The following is a 23433-nucleotide window of genomic DNA, read 5'->3' on the forward strand; positions in this document are numbered from 1 at the left end:
GTAGTTTTATAATTTATACTAACTGTACTGTTATTTTAAGAACCCTAGCATTTTATAAAAACAGATTATGGAGTGTTCAATTGGCATTCACATTGAAACAGTATGTCACAAATTGACTTACAATAGATCTTCAGTATTGCACAATATTTTAGTTTACTGAACAGCAAAAAAAACATTGATATCTTTAAGAGGTGGATTGTACTGAAACAAAAAATATCTGTACGTTTCATAAAACTGAATATTTAGATAAATATTTTCATATTAATGGGAAAAGTTGTTCTGATCCATTTAGCTGTCATACTAAACTGGTTAAGAAATCTCTTTGAGAAATATCTTTGACACTTTCAACAAGCAATCCAAATTTAAAATTAATTCCAGGCAGAGTACTGTGTACAAAATGCTTAAACATAATATAAAAATCACAACATGATACAGAAAGCGAACCAGAATGCCAAGATATATTTGATCCTCAATGTGTTATAGTTGATTTGGTGAATAAAGCTTGTTAGCACTTGGCATTTCCCTCGTTAAGGTTCAAAAATTATTGAGCAGCGCAAAGGAACCAATTAAAAAAAAAAAACAAAGTTATAAAAATAGCCGAGTCAGTTACCAGTAAATTAAATGATTACTTTGATTTAAATATTTCTACAGAAGAAACCAGTTTAGTTCAACAAAATTATGCTGATTTAGGTAGGGAATATGAAGAATTAATCATTAAATTAATTGAAAAAATGAAAACAGTTACATCAACCCAGGAAAAAAATTAATATTTTAAGTTTATTACCATGCAGCTGGAGCATTCAAAAAATTCAAAATGACTAGTGTTAGTATTTAGCCTGTCAATCCAAACAATTAAAACAAGTGGAATGTGGCCACAAATCAGCAAAAAGAAAACCCAGTCACGTAATTGATGAAAATTTTATTAAATTTGTCCCAAGATTTTTACCAGAATGATGAGCACAGTCAAATGATCCCAGGCAAGAAGGATTGTGTCTCTGTAAGACGAGCTGATGGGAAGAAAATTATTATTCAAAAAAGACTTATCTTATGTAACTTAAAAGAATTGTACACAGCCTTCAAAGAAAAACATAATTTAAAAAATGGTTTTTCAAAATTTGCTGAATTAAGACCTAAATTTTGTGTTCTAGCTGGTGGGTCAGGTACTCACTCTGTGTATGTGTGTCACCCACCAAAATGTAAAACTCATGTTATGTGCCTTAAAATGGAATTTGATAATAAAATTCTCCTTTCAACCATGGTATGTGATATAGAAAATGAAATGTGCATGTTGTTACAGTATGAAAAATGTCGAGGCACTAATGAAGTTCTCAGATTACTGCAAGAGAGCTGGGATGATTTTGATTCTGAAATTATCTTCAAACAGTGGGTTTCTGTTGACTGTTGTGAACTAACTGTTCAGATTCTTCCGCTTCAAGAGTACTTAGATAAACTTACTGAAAACTTAATCTAAAAAGGCATCATTTTTTTGCAAAGAAAAAAGCTAATTTCCTCAACATTAAAAAGGAAAACTTGTTGGAGGGTGAATGTATTGTAATGGGAGACTTCTCTCAAAATTTTCCTTTTGAGATACAGGATGAAGTCTAGTCATACCACTGGTCAAAAACTTATGCCATAGTACATCCATTTCTCATATATTTAAAAAAAAGAAGGAAAATTACAAAGCCAAAGCTACTGTATGATTAGTGAGTACTTGAAGCACAATACTACATCGCTCTGCTTCCAAAAGCAAGTTATAAATAAAGTAAAAACGCTTACCAGAAATTAAACAACTTTTTTATTTTTCTGTTAGCTCCTCAGCCCAGTATAAAAACAAAAAAAAATTCATAAATTTGTGCTACTATCAATTTTTTGAAATCGTAGCTGAATGGCTTTTTTTTTGCCTCATACATGGAAAAAGACCATGTGATGGTATTGGTGGATCTGTAAAAAGTACTGACTAAATCAAGCCTCCAAAGGACAGTCAACAATCAAATTGTTACACCTTCTGAAATGTAAAATTATTGTAAAGGCAATATTAAAAATATAACTTTTATTTTCTGTTCTATTAAAGATGTTGAAGAGACTGAAGAATACCTCAGTTCTCATTATCAGATAATCACAACAATCCCAGAAACAAGAACCTTTTACAGTTATGTTCCAACAAGTTAGAAATGTATTGTGAAAGTTCCGGCAACCTCTGAATCAGAAACATTTACATTAATATCAGTACACAAGGACATTAGTGTTTCTGATTGCTTTATAGGTTTACCAATGTCAAAATGTAAAAAATAATGTCTGTTACGTATACGATGGCAAGTGGTGGTTAGGCAAACTCATTGAAGTCAAAATATATGGAAATGAAGAGGAATATCGAATACACTTTTTCCATCCGTAGGGTCCCAGTACTTCATTCAAGAAATCATGGGTTCAACTGGAAAAGATTTTAAAGATTCTTACACCTTCAGAGCTTGTTATCAAAAAGTGCAAGATTTATTCATAATTTCCAGTAGCAGGAGTAAAATAAGGTAAAAGTGAATTGAACAACTTGTTATGTATTTGAATTGCTTATTATTTGTAATTATTATTTATCATTCTTAATTGACTATTTATCATTTTGTAATTGACTATTAATTATCAATTTATTCATTCTAATGAGTTTAGTTGTAATTTTTATAATCTGAAAAAAAATGCATATCAGTATTTTTGGATACATTGTTTACGGTTAGAAGGAACAGTGTTTTTAGTGGTTTTGTTGGCTTCATTACTTGTCAACCCCTATGAGTAACCAAATTAATTTTATATGGTTTGAAAGTACATAAAACGTACTTACTGCTGAAAACATTTCAGATTTTTGCCACCTATCCCACATGTGGTTTTTGGGCCCCAAAAATAAGACATTTTCAGAATCTTACTATTTGGCGGACATTTTTTTTAAGGAGATTTGGTAACAGTCCAATTCTTTTTTATAAGTACTACTAGTACCTAAGAGTTAAAATGTAGGAAACAGGTCTGTTACTCTAAGCCCATCGTTATTTATTTTGGGACCAAAATTTGAAAAAAACAACAATTTGTAAACAACTTCAGTAAACATTACAAGATTTTATTATGTAACAAAATGAATTTTGAGTAAAAAATAATTCAAGATGAAGTTCCATCTTTATTCTTTCCAAAAACTCCTTTTTAACCTCTTTTTGATGTAAAATAAGAATACTACATCTCATGGAAACTTTGACAAAAATGGCTGTCTTTATCTGTTGGCGAGTTAGAAAATAGTCAATTACTCAAGAAAAAAGTTTTTTAAAAATATTTTTTGGCCGCTACAAGGTGAGTAGTTATCATATACCAAATATCATCAAAATAAAAAATAGTTATGCAGTGATTATTTGTTGAATTAAAATAGAATACCCCTTAATTATTAAAATTTGATTGGCATAAAAACACAGGGTTAATTAAAATTAATGAAAATTAACACTGAATAAAACTGTTATCAAAATGGACTATAAAACTTTATTATACTGTACAGAGTAACACAATAATATAGACTGAAATAGTTTCTTTCACTGAATTGAGTAATGGTGTGAAGCATTACATATGATGAAATCATTATTAAACATCAGTAACAGACTCAACAAAACTTTTATTATCATTGGGATGTCACAGTACCAGACAAGTGATAACTTTCAGTATATATTATATCCATAAAGTAATAATTGCACTTGCATGTGGGATTGACAGAATGATTGATTCATCCTAAACTTCTGAGATATTACTCATACATGCTGAATTCATATTTATATGTGCTGCACGGTTTCATGAGACAAGATTTAGGATTGAAATTGAAGTTGAAAGAACCATATGTGTAACTTCAAATAGAAATTTATTGAAATTTAACTGTATATTAAGATTTTTTAAATTTCTATAAAAAGCATTTTGAAAAATTATTGGAGATGTATATTTTCCTTAATATAGAGTAAAATAAGTTATGGTTTAGATACTCAGGTTGGAACCTATATTACAAATCTGTATCCTCTAATCAAACAGTAAAAAGATTTTTTAGAATTGTGGCCATGAAGGGAAGATTAAAATATATGCTTTTCATTTTTAAGCCTTGAAATATTACCACTGTGCAGTTTGCACATTACAAGGTTTCAAAATGTCTCTTTAAAAGGAATGGAAATGTACTGTCAATAATAGTGCATATAGCTTTGGAATAACAAATCTTAGCTTAGTAGGCTAACAAAGCTTACCTTAGTTTGTGTAAACTTCACTACTTTGCTGAAGCTTACATCAACATTTTATACAATATTTTTTTGTTACCCATGTTGAGGATGGGCCTATCTTAATATGAACACAGTCCTAAAGGAGATTCAGGAGGAATTAATCATTTCTGCACTTCTTCTGTCATCTTTTTTCAGATAATCTTAAACAACATTGTGGACACTGTGTCTTGGTTGTTCAGTCTGCAGCTTAGTCTCAATGATATTCTCTGGGGTAAGCACACCAAATTCTCTCTGGCATGCTTCCCTGTGCTGCAGGAACTAATCGGACACTAACACATAGTTTTCTTGCTGCAAAAATCACAATCTGTAGAGGGTCTTAGTATCCACATGCACAGATATGTTTTAAAGCACCTGTGTCTGGTAAGGAACTTGGTCAACTCGTACATCAGTTACCTGTGATTACAGTCCAGCTGCCTCAGGAGGTCAGGGATCAGACAGCAAGTCCATCTGCCCTTCATCGACTGATCCCATCTCTCCGCCACCTGTGGACAAGCAATACCTTTATATCTGCCGTACTTGCACCCCTTTACACCACCATTTTCTTTAGAACAAGGAAATCCAGGGGTGCAAGTCCGTCCATTACACTGGTGACATTACCCAAGATGGCCCTGCACCTGCTAGTATAACTGAATGGAGGTAGACTTGTGCACCAGGCTAAGAATTTCATGAGCTCTCCCCCCTTTCTAGCAAGGCAGACCAAAATGGTGCTGTACAACACTTGCGAGAGCACCACATGGGATCCTCTGCTTTGATGTGTGGGAACACCTGACGTTGGTCATTATCCAAACGATAGAGGCTGTCATTTTTTTTTGTCTTAACCGACACTTCTTTTACATGTCTCTGAAACATGATGCTTTTATTCATCCACATCCCAACGTATGCAGGGAAAGGGTTGACTATAGTAATACTGACCCTAAACAAATTTGGGATGAGTATTATTCTTACGTGAGGCTATGACCACTTAGGTCTTCTCTGAGAAAAGCTGAAGCTCAACCTCCTGAAGGTACAAGACAATAATATTTATTGCCTTGTTCCCAGTGTCCATTACTGTCAGTTCTGTTTTGACCATCACAATGAGTACCAAGTTGTCGGCAAACTCAGTAAGGGATTGCCAATGGGAAGCTTGATGGACAGAACTTTGTTGTACGCAATATTCCACATTGTTGGCCCCAACACTGAGCCCTGTGGAACACTGCAACTCATCCTGATCTGCACCTGCCCTTCAGAAATTCACTGACCTTTCAGAGAGGTAACACTGCATTATCTTCAGGTATAAACTGAAGCCATGACTTTTCAGTACCCAAAATATCATGTCCCATAGTTAACTGTTTAATGCTTTTTTCACATCAAACAAGATGACAGTTGGATCAAATGCTTGGGCCTTGAGGCCAATTTGACCTCCTGATGGTGTTCATTACTCTAGAAATGGCATCTCTAGTTGACCCGCCCTTACAGAAACTGAAGGTTATTAAGACCACCTGTTGCCTCCAGCTCTTGGTTAAGCTTGTTAACAGAATCCTCTAAAAAATCTTACTCAAATAATTGAGCAAGCAGATCCGCCTAAAGGGTACTTGTTCACAGCATTGCCTCCCCTCCTTCTGAGGAGCTCAAGCCAGGTGGATTTTCAGGACTCTGGAATGTATTCCTAAATGATGTGTGGTTGAAAGCATCAATCTTGTACTACAGAATGAATTTTACTCAAACTTGACTGCCTCCCAGGCCACACTGTCCAAGTCAGGGCTCTTATCACATTTGATATTACAGCTGGCCACACAAGTTCTTATGTGGTGATAAGTGGAATAAAAAAAATTAATAAAAATTACAGTTCATCTCACCACATGTAGGAAAGAGGGTCTCTGTGCAACTCAGTAGATTAGCTCTGTTGAGAACACCTACCAAATCTTTTGGTAACAATCTTGTAACCATCTCCCCAGATATCCTCATCGAGGGCATCGAAGTGTTCCCTCCACTTCTGCCATTTGGTTCTGAAGAGCTCGTGCTTCAGGTCCTGCTTAGTCCTGTGGTTGGCCCACTAATATGTAAGGAGTTTGATATCATCCCTCTTATTGGCCCTCAGTAGTCTCTGCCTGGCATATGTTTCTCAGCCTATTTCTGGAGTCTACCAACAGTCTTGTTTCCTGTAGTGGCCAGCCTGACAACTCAGTTGGGTCTTCTGGAAGGCATCAGCTATGGTGCCCGAGTGACCCTCTGGGTCAGTGAGGCTGATATCACCAAGGTATGGTAGGAATTTTGTTCAAAAGAAAACCACAGCTTGGCAGACTACCAAATGAGGAGGGGCCTTCTGTTGCCCCCTCTTGGAAAGACTGTGTCCACAGAATCACGCTGTGATCTGAACGCATCTCATCCTTTAGGACTTCCCACTTATGATCAACAAATGGTCCACTGGCTCTTAAGAATGTAACATCGATGTAGGAGGTAAACTTGTCCCCTGTTGTAAGAAGGGACATCACTTACCCCAGAAATTGCCTCATAGAGGGCGTGGCTACAGTGGTCACTCACCATTCTGCTCTACAAAGGTTTTTGTTATTGAAATTGCCTCCTACCAATGGATTTTGCTGACTGTTTTCCTACTTCCATTAATAAACAGTCCCATCTATGCTTGAATCCATCAAATAGACAGTTGGGGGAGCTATAACAACTAAACAATAGCATCATCAGAGTCAGGCCAAACGTAATTGGGCTGCTACTGGAGCAAATTATTGGCAAGGCACTAGAGACCTTGATAACTTCAACACTGCTGTCAGTATCAAACTTTAGCAGACTCACTGACCCTCAGCAGACAATACTATTTGGTTAGCTGCACAGTATGATGTTGGCTTTTTTTCATCTTGTGACTTTGAGATCAATTCATGTACCCTCTAGCTTATGATTTTGAATTAATCTGGAGAACTGTCATATTTTAATCTTTGGGTACTTGACTACCAATCCTATGGCTGGTAGTTTTGCAGACCCTGCATCTTTGTATTGCAATCAAACTTTTTGTGGCAGGCCTTAACACATTTGAAGCAAAGCATCAAGAAGTCAGGTCCCTTGCACTTAGATGTAAGGTATCTGAACACCTTTAAAGTAGCACTTTGCTACCTCCTCCTATCAATTGACATGGCCACCTGACCAACTCGATTCATATTCTGCCCATAGCGTGGAGCTTATGAGCAGCATGCATGGGCAGTGCTATGGTCACCTTCTGGGATTTGCACAATCCCAGCCTGAGGGACGTGACTGTTAACAAAGTTTTATCTGCAAGGACATGTGAAATGTTCTCTTGTACCTCCCAGGAAGTGGTCTTTGCACCTAAGTCCTTCACATGTATGAAGGACTTCTTATCAGTCTTCCCTCTGCAAGTCACATCAGCTTCTACGGTTGTTTTTTTGATGGAGCAACTCAATAGTATTGCCTGCGCTTTAGACAAAGTTCTGCACTTTGTCTTTCTTGCTTTTTCTTGTAGACAGGATGCCCTTCATCTCCTTATCAGGGCCCTCCTGTTAACTGAACTCAGGAGGTTGGTGAAGGACTTACTCTAGAGTTGATGATGAACAGTCTGAGTCTTGGATTTGATGAACAGTCTTAACTGCATCTTGTGCAGCAGGCATTCCAGATTTGTGGGGACTGTCTGCACCCAACTCCTCTACAAAGACCAGGAACTTCAATTTCAATCGCTTTGGCAGGTATTCTATGAGGGAACGAACGCAAAGCTCGATCTTATCGGCTGGAACACCAGCTTTGAGTCTTGTGTTTGATTTTCCCATAATTTTGGAGAGCTGCTTATGCACCTCCCTGATAGCCAGTTCCTTCCCCTCTTTGGAGTCTTAAGACCACAAAGATCTGATGCATTGTGTCATCACTGCCAAAAAACCCGGTGGTGGGTCTGCCCACCAGGAACCAACTTGGCTTCACTCATTCTCCTCCATGAGTAGCTAAAGCCAGGGAGATCCTGGTGAAAGTCTTCTGCATGTAGCTGCCCTTTGTTCTGGTTGTCAGGTCAATTATTACCACAGTGTCCACTTCATGAAAATTGTAAACTGATTGCTTAAGGAGCTCTGACTTCTCAAAGCAGTCCGTTGGCCAACTCCTTCAGACAAAGCCGTCCTTGGGGTGATCTCCTCATCTCCCCCCCCCCCCCCGCTGTGAAGTAAGAGAGTGAAGCTCAGCTCCTCACTCTCCTGTTTCTTCACCGTCTGGGAGGCAGCATCTGCAGTTATCTTCAGACTGACAACACATCCTTATTATTTGAAAGGGAGGAGGTCACCTGCTGCAATAAGGAGGTGGGTGCAGGTTTTCTTTCTCTCCTGCTTGGGTGTTGACCTGCACCAGGTCTTGAAGGGGCTTAATTTCCAGTATCATCATCGAGATCATTGTGGAGGAAGAAAATTGGTCTTATCTTGGTATAATGGTGGCCATTTTGTTTTAATTTGTTTAAGATTTTATTAATTTAATTTTGCTTGATTTAGTTAATTTTATTCATTTTGGATTTTTTAAATATAATTATTATTAATTTTACTTAATTTTATTGTTTAATTAATTACTTTAATACTTTTGATTTAATAGTTTAATTCAAGTTATTGATTTCGTTTTATTTTATTTATTTAGTTTTATTTGATCTGTTAATAATGTTGTTGGGTTAATAATTTAATTTGATTTAATTAGTATATTTTTTAAATTAATTTTATTCAATAAATTTAGATTTAATTTTTTTGTTTTATGTAATTATAATATTATTGTGAGATAATATTTAATTTATTGTTTTTATTGGCTTGTTACTTTATTAAATTAAATTTATTTGGTTTAATTTAAAGTAATTTAATTAATTTATTATATTTAAATTTGTTTTGATTTATTGATTAATTATTGATTTATTAATTAAATTTATTTTTTTATTATATCATTTAATTAACTTATTCTTTAATTAATGCAAATTAAATTTATTTAATTTGTTAAATATTATAAGATTAAATAAATAATTTATTTTATTTAATTTAATCAAATAAGGTGGTGGAACCAATAGAGGAAAGGAAGAATAAGAGAAAAAATTAATACAGGTGGCTAATAGCAATCGTAGTTTTTTGTTGTGTTGAATATTTTAATAGTATGGTATTGATATTAAACTGAAGAAAAAAATACAAACCAATAGGGCTATTTTAGAGATGTGAAATTTGTCAATTATTTATGAAGGGAATTGTTTGTGGAGGGAGTGGTGAAAATTCAAAAATGATATAACATTAAATTCATTAATATATTTTTTTGGTATTTATTGTAATACATTTTATATTAACTTTTTAAAACTACAAATGTTTTAAATAATTACAGAATAAATACTACAATGTACTTTTTGTCTGTACCCTTTTCTACAGTTATCAAAATAACAAGTTTCAGCCTGATTAATCAGTTTGTGAGAAATTTCAAGTCAGTGTTGTTCTACAGTTTCATCGAACTTACGCCTAATAAATTTTATTTTGTATTATCTTTAGTTTTACACAAGGAATGTGATTGGGAAGTTTTAAGACTGGGTTTGTAATTTCAAAATGGTAATAATTTCAAGGTGTGTTGTGTTTGATCTTCAAAGTAGTCCCCTTCTAACTGAACACATTAATTCCAACACTTTTGGAAGCAGTCCTGGAAATTTTTTTTAAGACACCCTTAATACAGAACACCTCTGTATTAGCCTGGATGTCTTTAATTAAGTCAAATTGGTTCCCTTTCAGCAAACATTTTGATTTAAGAAATAGGTACAAGTCGGCAGGGGATAAAAGGGTTGTGGAAGCACAGGAATTTGGTCAAACATTTTGTGATCAAGAATGCACGAAGAGCCAGTGCATTGTTTTGATGGATGACCCAGTTCTCAGTTCTTGTCTTATAAAGAGTGGAAGCCTTTTCTTCCACACATTTTCACGCAAACACTGAAAGACATTCTTAATAGTATTCCTGGTTGACTGTCTGTCTCCCTAGTAGAAAATTTATGATGCACAATACCTGTAGAATCAAAGAAAACCAACAACATTGTCTTCACATTCAACTGACTGTTGCACATTTTTTTGAAAAGTGTAACAATCAGAACTTGGACCCTTCTACTGTGTTGATTGTGTCTTTGTTTCTAGGTCGTATTCATAAACCCATGATTCCTCGCCTATAATTACCTTGTTTAACAAATCTGGATCAGTTTCAGCCTGATTAATCAGTTCGTGGGACATTTCAAGTCGGTGTTGTTCTACTGGTCTGACAACAATTTTGGAATGAATGTCGTGGACATTTGATGCATGTTCAAATCTTCAGCTAAAATTGAGTAAATTGCATAGAACTTTAATTTAATTCACCCGCCATCTCCTTAATTGTGAGTTTATAGTCGGAATGCACTAAATCACCAACTTTCACAATGTTTTTGTTGGGTTTTGAAGTGGAAGGCCTGGCAGGTTTTTGAAGTGAATTGGGATCATTTTCTACTGATTCACGACCAGCTCAGACATTTATTCCTGAAAATTGTTTTTTTTTTAAGAGATTATTATTATAAGTTTCCAAAACTGATTTCCCAGTTTTCAAACAAATTTTTTGCCAACTCGTTCAAAACAAAGATATCGCTGTGTTCTTTTCAGGATCTTTCAAGGACAAAACAAGTTTCCCCTTCCACACCTGCTGGCTAACTTACCCCCTCCTATTGAGCACATGTCTAAATTCTTTCCAGTTAAACCTCATATATGTGCATTTGAAAATTTAATGTATCAGAAAAGAAGCAGAAATTATGACAATGGTTCTTATATTATTTTTAATTGTCTAATAAAAACTTTAAAATATCAAAATTTTAATTAATATTATGATATGTTATCATAGTTTTATTTCTAGTTTAAGTATTGTAGATATACTCTTAATTATTTGTAATATTGTAAATATACTACTTATAACTAATTAATTATACTTAAACTTAATAATAACCAATATTAATATACTAAGTGTGTAATATATACTAAGAAGTCGTATTAAGTATCTAAAAATGTATTAAATTTTCTTTTACAGCATCCTGGTGTTATATTTTTTGGAAATATATTATGGTTTCCAGATAAGTTTTTTATGAAACATTTGAGCCATATTACAAAACAAGTAATCGATAAGAAATCAATAGAAGCAGTTGCTATTGCAAGAAGAAATTTTCTTATTCAAATACCTAAACTTTTACCTAAAGAAGTTATTGCATTTTCTTCTCAGGTTTGTATCAGATATTATTCTCTCATTTGTGACTATTATATTAATCATCAGTTCTTTTTTTTTTACTCTCAGCTAATTTGAATTTTTTGCTTTGATCCTTATGCTAATTCCATATCTGTCTGATTAGACTAAAGCTTTTATCTTATCTTTCCCTTTTTTCTTCATCAGAGAATTTGTTTAGAATTTTACTATCTGTACCACTTTTGTTTAATTACAGCTTGTTATTAAAATAACTAAGACAACAAATATATACGGATTCTTCTGAAAATTAGCGTTATGTTCTTATTGTAATAGTTTCCCTTAAAAGATAGTCCTATTTCTTTTGCTCCTAATATCATAACAGTAACTGATCAGTTATCGTGCCAGCTACTGTATCGGATGTCTTTATTTTATTGACATCTGCTTGGAACAGTGCTTGAAGACATCCCAAACTGCTGTATTTTCTTACAAAACTCTACCAGGACCATATTTTCCAAAAATTTTTCCGTGTAGTATGAAATGTAAGATTAACTTATGTGTAAGTTATTAACATATTAACATTAGTGAGGTTATACATATAAAAGACGTATAGAGTGAAATTATTCTAAGTTAAACTCGCCGGCCAATACTGGTCAGCGAATAACAGTAAACAAGGACTTAGAATATTTTTCATAGTTAAATAGTTATAGAGTGAAATTTTTTCTGAGTCCTCAATGGTATTATAAGAGGGACCTGTTTTCCTTCCATAACTTCCTTTCTAAACATCCCAGCCCAAACCCCCCTCCCAGGACCTATCCGTCCCAGGTCCTTCCTCGACCCCTGACCTCCAAAAAATAAATTTTTTTTGAAAAATATTTTGAGTAGTTTTTTTTAGGACATATTTATTTATCCCTGATCCCCCCAAAAATTTTTGGAGACATCTTTTTTGAGTTTTTACAATTTACTTACCTTCCAAAAAACCCCCTGGGCCCCCCTTTCTTGGAACCCCTGAACCCCATCGAGTGGGTACTCCAAGAACTCAAGATTGAGAGTAGAGAAGCGACGGCGTGGGTTGTTGCCACTAGAAAATATGGCGACCCAGGGCTCTGTAGCAGCGGCAGGACTGTCAATAAAGAAACAATGACGAAAGGGAAAAAATGCTTTCGCCTGGACACCTTTCTGGGTAGCCTTGGTAGTCTTACCTATCAATTGGTAATAGTGATGATATCTCTGAAACAGCACCTTGTCATACATAATGAGAGATAGAGTAGAACCAGTGAATGTTGTAATACAGCAAACAGAGCAGCAGATGAGACCGGGCTAAGCATTAATAAAGAAGGTGATCCCACCTGCAGAAGATAGCCGGATAATTGTTGTGAAGGTGGTGGGAAGGTCATATGCTGACCTGCTGAAGACAATGAAGGTAGTAGTAACTACTGAAAAACTCAGCGATGTCATTTCTCTACGAAGAGGGAGAAATGAGGAATTGCACGTTAGAATCCAAGGGGCCCAGAAGGCTATGGAATTCACTAACATTCTCAGAGATAAGGCTGCGGATCTACACATCGACCTGAAGACAAGGGCTGGAAGGCGTACGGTAGTATACATTAGAGACGTTGAGTCTGACACCACAGAAGCAGAAATTAGACATGCAGTCACAGAAAGAATTGGTGACACCGAAGAATTCAAGATTTCATCAATGAGAAGAGGGTTTGGAGATATACAAAATGTAACTGTGATAACTAGTTACAGGGCTGAATGCAAGATTGTAGAACAAAGAATTAGAGTGGGTTGGGTGAACTATTGTGCATATATAAGAGAAGAAGAAGAAGAAGAAGAGAGGTGTTTCCGTTGCTTGATTATTGGACATCAGAGATTTGAATGTCCAACCGAACAGAATTCTGTTATAATTGTGGTAAAAGAGGTCATAAAATTACCACGTGCCAGGAGCCCAAATACTGTTTAAGTTGTAACAAAAAGGATCATTGCACTGGGGCTGGACATGTGCACTAACCAGAAATGTTTAAGGTTATTTTAGCCAACATCAACAGAAGTTCGCACTCTCATGACCTGGTGAGAGAGCTGGTTAGAGAGAAAGATGCAGACCTTCTGATAGTAACGGAGCCAAATGTGTACACTTGGCAGCAAGAACTGGTTGGTGCGTGGGTTCGGATGGTGATGTGACAATACTGGATGCCAGTGGAAAACTAGCATGGTGAATACGTAGTAGAGGCAGGGGACATGTTGCCATTGAGATGGAAAGCGTAATTCTGATTGCGGCATACATCTTACTGAATTGTAGCCGGGTTGAATCTGTCGGTTTCATAAACACTATTCAACAAGTCATAATCAGAACTAACAAGAGAGTCATCATGTTAGGGGACTTTAATATCAAAGCCATTGGGTAGTTAAACAAACTAGAGGGGAGAAATCCTTACTGAACTAATGGAAGTAATTGGGTGCCATTGTGTGAATGACGCTAGACTGATATTGAACCTAGGGGTCATACCTTCATAGACCTGACCATTTTAGACAATCAGTTGAATCAAAATCAGTGTGTACTCATGGAAGATATGGCTAGTGATCACCGGGCTACATATTTGATTATCAGTGACCCGACTTTTCTTATGATGAAAAAGTTTGCCATTTAGACCTACAACAACAGATAGAAGACATAGTCAAGAAAGTAGCAGAAAGAATCAAAAACGTAGAAAATTTTACTCTGGATGCACTGAAGAATATTATTCAGCAAGAAATGGGAAAAGTAATGAATACAGGAGGACGAAAGAACAAATTGTATTGGTGGTCACATGATATAGACATTTTAAGGCGTCCACTACAGATGAACAGGCGCAGGATGCAAAGGTTAAGGCGATCTGGTGGTGTGGATTATGCAGTGACCACATTAAGATACTTAGAGTGCAGAAGGTTGCTCAATAGAGAGATTAAGAGGTCAAACAGGGATCATTGGAAAGAGTTATGCGAAGACTTGAATAATGAACCTTGGGGAAAAGCATATAAGATCGTTACCAAAAGATTTGGAAGAAGATTGCCAGTCCTTCCAAGACTGAAGCAGAGACACAGATATTCTCACTTTCCAAGTGGTGAAGAATACGAAGAAGAAATACAATGCAAAGCTAGATGGTTTACACTTGTAGAAATGCAAAATGCAGTACGGCAGATGGGAATAAGAAGAGTGCCAGCCCAGACAGGATCCCGGCAGCCGTTTTAAAAGGACTGGTAAAAAGAGCAGTCTGGGAGATGGTCAACGTGGTCAGATATGGTGTTGAGAATAAAGATTTCCCAGGTGCTGGAAAGAAGCCAGAGTCATCTTCCTGCTGAAACACACAACAAAAGAAGGTAGAATAGATTACGGGCCATTGAGTCTTATAAACACAATGGGCAAACTTGTGGAAAAAATGTTAGTGGTGAGAATAATAGCAGAACTAAATGAAGGAGTTGGAATAAGTCAAAATCAATATGGTTTTTGGAAACAGAAGTTGGCAGTCCAGGGAATAAACAGAGTTAAGAAATGGGCAGAGGAAGTTAGGGCCGGGACTTGGAGGACTCGAAGCATACCACTTATTGTGTCACTAGACGTTAAAAATGCATTCCGGTCAATCCCGTGGAGGGTAATTATGGGTGCACTAAGAGCTAAAGGAGTCTGTAGTTATTTATGTGCACAGATCATAAGTTATCTGTCAGATAGATGGCGTATGGTTGAAACTCAAGATGAAAGAATGAAATTTCAAATTAATGGAGGTGTTCCACAAGGCTATGTTCTGGGGCCTCTGCTACGGCTGGTGGCCTATGATGGTGTTTTGCTGATACAAATGCCAGAGGGTGTTGAGATTATTGTCTATGCCGATGATGTGGTGATTATGGTCAGAGGGAGAAACAAAGAAAAATCCAAGCGAAAGTGAATGAATCATTAAGACTAGTAAGTGCATGGATGAGAGACAGAGGGTTGAACTTGGCTCCAAAAAAAATGCAGGTGTACAATGACTGGGCGTAGACAAATTAGACCAATTAACCTACAAGTGGAGGACCAGCAGATGAACAAAATGAGAACTTTAAAATATCTTGGAGTATTGCTTGATAAAAGTAACAGATTTTCCGAGCACATACACAGATGCTTGAAAGCAGAAGATTGGTGAATTAAATATAATAATGAAAGGACACCAAAAAAGGAAGTTAATAATGGCTGCAGTTACATCTTCAATTTTATTTGCTGATCTAGTGTGATGTGATTTGCTGATGATAGAGAAATTTAGAGAGAATGAACAGGGTTCATTGCAGGGTGCTGATTGGTGTAGCAACAGTATATAGAACTGTGTCATGAGGCGCTCTACATGTTGACCTCGGTCCTCCCTATAGGATTGCAGACAAAGGATAGAACTGAATTGGCAAATGATGTGTGCTGACAGGAGGCTAAAGACAGAATGATGAGGAGATGGAAGGATCGGTGGAGTGAGAGGGGGGTGGCCCAGTGGATGAAAAGATTAATATCAAATCGAGAGGCTTGGTAAATCATAAATCTGGTGAAGTAAACTATTACTTACTCAACTGTTGATCGGTCAAGGAAATTTCAAAGATTATTTGAGTAAGATAGGAAGAAGAGAGGCAGAGTGTATGTTCTGCAATAATGAAAATTCAGTAGAACACATGTTCTTCAGATGTATTAGATGGAGAGAGGAAAGGAATAGAGCAGGTATAATTGGGATAACATCTGACAATGTCATAGAATACATGTTGATGAATTGGAGAAAGATAGACGTTTTCACAAAAGAGGTCATGCATAGAAAAGATGATGGTCAACGTGGGTTTTAGAGTAGTGTAGGGAGGGTAGTCTCAATCGTGAGGGCTGGCATGCTCTGGTGTGTCAGTTTCAGTGATCGACTGGGGACTCCAGGGGAAATGATAGGCTAAAAAATGTAAGAAAAGATCCAATGCTGTGTCTGGCCTAACTATGTCTGGGCACAGCGTCACAAAGGATAAAAAGAAAAGTAAAAGGATTGACTGGCGAGCTGACCTGCCATGTCGGATGTACAGCTGATAGTGGGGAGGCTTGTCAGTAAAACAGACACTCCCCTGGGTTGAGTTATACCTTGAAATCAGACCGAACCCCCTGGGTTTGGTCTGACTTGAAGGTATAATCAACCCAGGGGAGCCGAGGAAAAAAATAGTTGAATTTTGAAGAGTTAAATTTTGCATTCTACCATAGAATATAATTTTCTACTGAATATTGTTGCAGTATCAATTCACTTGCCTAATTTTTAATGAGTTGAAATTAGTGGTATAATGTGTACTCAGTTTTACACTAAAATTTTAGTGTATTATTATTATTATTATTACTACGCTTAGTGTTAGACCAGTTTGTACATTACTTATGTACTAAAATATAAAATATACTGTAAATTTTGTATAGTATTACTATAACATAAATGTAAACAGTTAAACTGAATGGGACTGTATTGTACATTTGAACTAAAAGAAAAAGTAAAACTCATAAAAAAAACCTAAAGTGAATGTAAACTTTTCACTTTACATTCTGCAGAATTAGTAAAGTGAAGATAGTAGTGATTTTTTTTTTTTTAAATTGTTGAAGATGAACACTCAAACTTCTCACTGCATTTTTTACTTCTGTTGTAAAAATCAAATCGAGGGAGTGACTGATGTCACATTGAAAATAAAATACCGATTATAAGAAGCATTTATTGATAAACTTTAATAGATCAACAAATAAGTCAAACTAAACACACACAATTTGTTCTTAACCGGCTTCTTCGAAGAAGTTGTTTCCTCTCTGCATATAATTAATATCAACTGGAAGACCGAATAAATCGACTATTGCAGATAACTATTTTTTATTGGTAATTTGTCTAGCTTATTAATATTTAGTTATAGCTACAAATTTTGCAAGTTAGCCATGTATTTTTTTTATATTTAAAGATGTTTTATGTAATGGTGGGGAAGGGGACAAAATTTAAATAATCAAAGTTTTCTGTATTTTCGAGATTTTACTGTAAAATGTTTATGAAACTTTTATCAGTTTTTTTCTAATAATAATATTACAGTGTTCAATTATTGAAGTAATAAAGAGAATAAAGTAAAGAACCTTTTATGTTAATAAAAAAAAGAAAAGACATGATTACAGCCTTTTTATTATTTAATTATTGTTTAGTAATAAAAGAAAAATTTATTTAATTTAGTTTTAAATTAGAGCTACTGGTTTTGTTGTTTGCCAGTAACTTATAAACAAAAGAAATAATTTAAAACAATATACGTTGACAAATTAAGATAACACCATTATGTGTTTATATGCTTTGTGAGTTAATTTATGGAGTAACTAAATATGAATAAAAACAGCCAATATTCACATCAAAAGAATCTGTATGAATAAATATAGAATAAGTACAATTAAAAACACATTTGCAAAATGACAGGATTTTTTTTATATTTATAAGCAACAGAGACTAAGACAATAAGTTGAGAAATAAAATGAGAGGGGAGTGTGTGCCTACATAATAATTAAACAAGTATACCAACTTATTTTAAACAAGTAAACCTTCAATAAACTGTAGACTGTTTTATAATAATGCAATGAACAATGTGCATTTACTAGGTGATACATATGCTTATTTATCCTTCTCTTTTAATTTTGTGTTCCCCACACTCCAATTTACTGTTTTCTTTTGAACATAACCAAGTACTACAGGACTATGTCATTTTCAACAGATAATTTACTTATTAGTTTACCAGATCAAACATTTTACTTTTTGAACTAGCATGTAAATGTTGTTGAAAACAACCAAAAGTTAAAATGTAACAGCAGAAGTAGGAAATCAGGGGCATGTTTTTTAAAGTATTTTCCAACTTTCACTTTACATTCTGCAGTAAAGTGAACAGTGATTTTGTTTTTTTTTTTAAATTGTTGAAGATGAACAGTCAAACTTCTCGCTCTTCATTTTTTACTTCTGTGCCATTTTGAATAGTAATTTTTAAAAGTGAGAAAGAGCAGAATGAAAACTGAAAAGTTGGAAAAATCTGCATGATGATTATGCATTCTTTTTTTTTTATCATAAGTTGTTTGAAAAATTTTCATGTATACTCTTCAATTATGGTCTTTATTTGGCAAAGTGTATTTATTATTTCCAAGTGAAAGGTTTTATATTAAAGATGTTATACTGAAAGTGGTATAGTGGTAAAGCAATTGTGATTTGTTGAAACATATTGGGTTTATTGAAAGAATGTGAAGAAGAGGTTGATTACCAAGAAGTAAGCGTAAAAGTCAAATTTGTCAAGGAAAAATTTAATTTTGTCGATATGACCAATTTTCATTTTAAGGAGATGTATAGACTTACCCATAATCAGTTAAATTATGTACTTAATGTTATTGGTCATTATTTGCATAAAGCTACTCAAAGGTCCCTTCTATTATCACCAAAAGAAAGATTGTTGGTAAAACTACATTAGTCAGGTAATGGGGCTCAAGTTCATGAAATTACCACCCCCCAATATTGTAAAATCAACTGTGTCTATCATTGTAAAAGAGGTAGTTAATGCCGATTGCAGATTATTGTTACCAGTTATGGTAAAATGGCTAAAAAATGTTTACAATATCGCCCAAAGTTTTTTGGGCATCGGTGGGTTTTGGTGTGTGATAGGATGTGTAGGTGATACTGATAAATATTGATTGATCAAGATGTTTGAAGAAGCACTTGTTGACAGATACTGTAAACATTTGCTAATTGTTGCTTTGATTTATGACCCTGATCACATTTTATGCTTTAAATGCAAATTTGTCTGGCAGCTGTCGTGATGCAGTATCTTACAGAACACAGCTGTTTATCACTAAACAGTGATAATAGTGATAATTTTAAAATGGATAGAGGCTGTTTCTTAGGGTAATTGTTATTTTAGATGATAGTGTGCATTTGGGTTGAGAGAATGGTTAATCCCACATTTTCATTACTATCCTGAGGGATTAGTTTAATATAGCGCATAAAAGAACTCAGTGTTTGATAAAGTGCAGCATCAGTATCATAAAAGAGAGGTTCACTGTGATTCATATTCATATCGACAGGAAACCTATGTCTAATGGTAGCTGTTTTGTAACTAATTAATTGTATTGAAACATTATTAAAGTCATCTTTATTTGTTTATGTTTAATTACATTATACCTGTAAATAATTTATACACAGATTTGTAAATCAACAAAAAATTATATATAACTTATTTGTATTTTTCTCTCTTTTTTGAGAATGCTGTTAAAACTATGAAATTCATGAAGTATTGATAAGAACAATAATAAATATACAACCAGCAGTTTTATAGAATTAGAGAAACTAATAAAAACTTGTAAAAAAATATTGTAATTCGGAAATACTGAGGTCAGTACTCACATACTTGGAAGTCAGATACAATGTTTTTACTCAGATTCTTTTGATTTTGTGGTTCACTACTAATGTATTGGATTAAGTTTCCATTGCTTTCGATATTCAATGTGAAATTGGCTGTATTGATTAATTCAGCTGTGCCAACATTACTATCTTTATTTAAATTGTTAATAATCCCATCAATTCAATTGTTGTCGCTACTACTGAGTTCAAATTGCTCTGTCAACAGCTGTGTCACAGTAAAGGTCAACAACCCAGTTCATGCTCAAGTTTTAAAGCTTATTACCTGTGTACAATCTTCAATGACTATTGGCAACTTCTTTTTTTTTTTTTTGGAGAGTGGTTGTAGTGGCAAAATCAATTTTGCAGCCTGCTGTTTCTTCTTTTAATAGTAGCACCTGATTTTTTTTTGAGGGGGCTGAAATTCAATGTCCATTTTATTTTGCAGAATATTAACTTCATTTACATAAGTAATAGACTCACCTTCATCACTTCTAATGATGCTGTAGAATTCCTGTCGCCATCACATTCTGGAAGCCCAAGGCTCACAACTAGTAAGGAATTCTCTCAAATTACTTTCATTATTTTTTTTATAGACTTCATCAAGAACATTTCCTTCCCTCCAAATAAGCCTAAGTTGTAAGCATTGCCCTTCTTCTTCTGTAACAAATGGTAAACAAGAATCTGTTGAACTCTAATCAATCAATCAACAGACTCAGGTTTTAACAAATGAAATGAACAGAAAACATTATTTGATTATTGGTCCAAGTCCTTGTGTTGCAATTTTACAGCCAGTTGCTCATGATTAAGCTTATTGTGAGCTTACTGTGGCATCACTCCTATAGTGGCAATTGTTCCATGAGTCTAACATGTTTGTTTGTAAATAAGAGTATATGCAAATTACTTAGATCTAACTTGGTTGTCTGTTGAATAGAAAATCTGTTAATTCTGATAGTCACATGATGGGATGTATTCTCTGCACTAGTCTAGAATGTTATTGTGCAAGTGTGTAGCCATTTCTGATGCAGATGTTACATTTGTTCTACGGCTTATTCAAAATTAATGTGAATGAAGTATGCTCAACATTTGGTGCAGATATTACAAATGATCATAAAAACAAATTTTTTTGGAGTATACAAATTAATAAAAAGGTGGTAATGACAAAAGATTTACTAAATTGCTTAGAATATTCTGCAGAAAAATACTGTAATAAAAAAATTATCAAAATTATTGAAGAAGAACCTCCATATATAATATGATGAAGTTTCTAATGAAGAGATCCTTGTAAGAAATATTACAATTTGGATGTACTGGATTTTTAAGGATTAATGATGCAAATGTGTGCACAAAAGGTTGTGGAATTAAGAGAATTGTGAATATGAAAAATTTGAACAACATTCTGCTGAATTGTTAAGAACAAATTAATCAACGGGGTTGGTAAACAAATGGAAGTCTTTAGTATTGTTAGTAAAAAATAATGCAGATGATGAATGTCTAATGGCACAAGAAAAAAGACAGCTTATTGAGCAATGTGAACATAGGGTTGAAGAAGAAAGACAAAGAGCAGAACAAGAACAGAGAGGCAGATAACAAAACCAAATACCTAACAATCAAATAGGAACCATCATGAAAATTGAAAGATTGAGACAAGATATTGCTCCTAATGCTGTTCCATCACCAAAGAAAGGATGGAATGATACTGAACAACAATTTGTCATAGGCTGAAATTCCTCATGCAGTTGATATTGTCTACGAAGATGTAGAAGACTTTTAATTAGTGCGCTAGAGGGTGTATCATGAAGTTCTTCTGGGACTTTCATAACCTATTCTACTGGTGAACCCCAACAGGGAGTCTTATTCTTTAAGACTTTGAGGGTTGGCGTCCCTACAGCTCTAGTCTCTGCAGTTTTTTTTCATACTATATTCTAAGCTGCAGAACACTTTCAACTATACACATACACTACACCAAGAACACTGCACAAATTACAACATATACCCTTATACAACTACACAACAACATTCTACACTATTTCCTCTTTCACTTACACTCAGTGACATTGCAACACCTTACGAAACGCAGTCATAACCCAAGGTGGAAACTATCTTGCTGATGGATGAGTTTCTCTACATAGTGAGTCTCGAACGATGTCCTCTGAGCACCAGGGTGAACCCAGTTGTAATTAGCTCTAGCTCCAGTATATGTGTGCTTTGCTGGAGTGGTCCGTTATATCGCCGGTACTAATGGGACCAAGATTTCAAGTTCACATATTAACTGTATGATGGTTGGTTGGTGTTCCATCTGAAAAAAACCACCAATTCTTGTCTTGTGAAAAGGCCTTGGTCAGCTTTGTCTGATAAGGATAATAGTACTCCTGAAGATATTACATTAAATTCTAATGCATAAAATTAAAATTCAGAAACATTCGTTTTGTTGTTCTTCAACAGTCATGGTGGCTCCCTCCAAAAGGACTTGCCTTTACTAATTAATAAAGTTGTAACTGGTTCAAGTGGTTCTCCGAAGAACATAAAAAAATTACGAGACTGAACAATTTTAATAGAAACTTTTAATGACAAGCAGAGTCACTCTCTGTTATGCCTTAGCAATATGGGTGGCATAAACATAAGTGCAGTATGCCACAAGACCCTAAATACCAGACGGGGAGTAATTTTTTGCCGCAACCTTTTGGACATGGATTCAATTGAAATAACTGATGAACTTTGTAACCAAGAAGTTGTGGAGGTGAAACGAATAAACAAACAACAGAATGGAGTGGAAGAACCTACACCTTCTCTTATATTAACTTTTAAATCTTCCTGTACCACCAGAGAAGATTAAAGTGGGTTACCTTTCAGTTCAGGTGCGACCTTTCATTCCCAATCCATGACGATGTTTCCAATGCCAAGGTTATGGCCATACCACAACTTCTTGTTCAAAAACTGCCATTTGCGCTTGATGTACCAAAGAAGGTCACAACACCAACTGTGAGGAAGAAGAAAAATGTGGGGGAACACGTACAGCTCGATCTCAAGATTGCCCAACTTTTAAACAAAAGGCAATCCTAAAAATCTGTACCAAGCAAAAGATTTCCTTCCCAGCCGCCAGAAGAGAATATAAAAAGGCACTTAGCTCTGGAAACCTTGTTATATCAGATGTCTCTTTCGCCGCTGTGACATCAAGTAAAGCTCCTGTAAATGCAGGCAACCAACAGTGCAGATCATGCAATGAGCTGAAGGAGCTTGTTCAGGTGTTATCTGATCAGGTTACTTCATTTACTGTAACTATTTCTTAGTTAATGAAGATAAACAAGAAATCAGTAGTTACAACTAGTGAGACTAACACTAGTGGGATCCCTCAAAGTTCCTGTCCCTAAAGGTTTACGTTTGCGGACAGGAATAAATGCAGCTGGTGGTAAGCCACCGAATAACCTCCCTGTTAAGGGAGCTCACACAACCACCTCCTGTGGGATGTCTGCAACTTCCCATTTTTCAAAATCTCCCTCCAACACCATGTCTACTGGAGGATATGGTAGAGGAACCGCCCGACTCCAGGCAGTTTTTTAAAACAAAAATTTGAAAAAGAAAAA

The 23433-nt window shown here is 35.0% G+C and overlaps 1 protein-coding gene across 2 annotated transcripts in view; it reads left to right on the forward strand.

Moving 5' to 3' along the window:
- The window catches only part of SWIP (strumpellin and WASH-interacting protein), a 135724-nt gene that overhangs the window by 23684 nt on the left and 88607 nt on the right, over positions 1-23433 (forward strand). For both annotated transcript variants that reach the window (XM_075362217.1, XM_075362218.1), the window contains one exon: positions 11304-11492. In XM_075362217.1, the coding sequence (XP_075218332.1) occupies positions 11304-11492 (189 nt within the window). The remainder of the gene's footprint in view (positions 1-11303; positions 11493-23433) is intronic.

The sequence above is a fragment of the Lycorma delicatula genome, chromosome 4, assembly GCF_047948215.1.
Source record: "Lycorma delicatula isolate Av1 chromosome 4, ASM4794821v1, whole genome shotgun sequence".
Classification (NCBI taxonomy): Eukaryota; Metazoa; Arthropoda; class Insecta; order Hemiptera; family Fulgoridae; genus Lycorma; species Lycorma delicatula.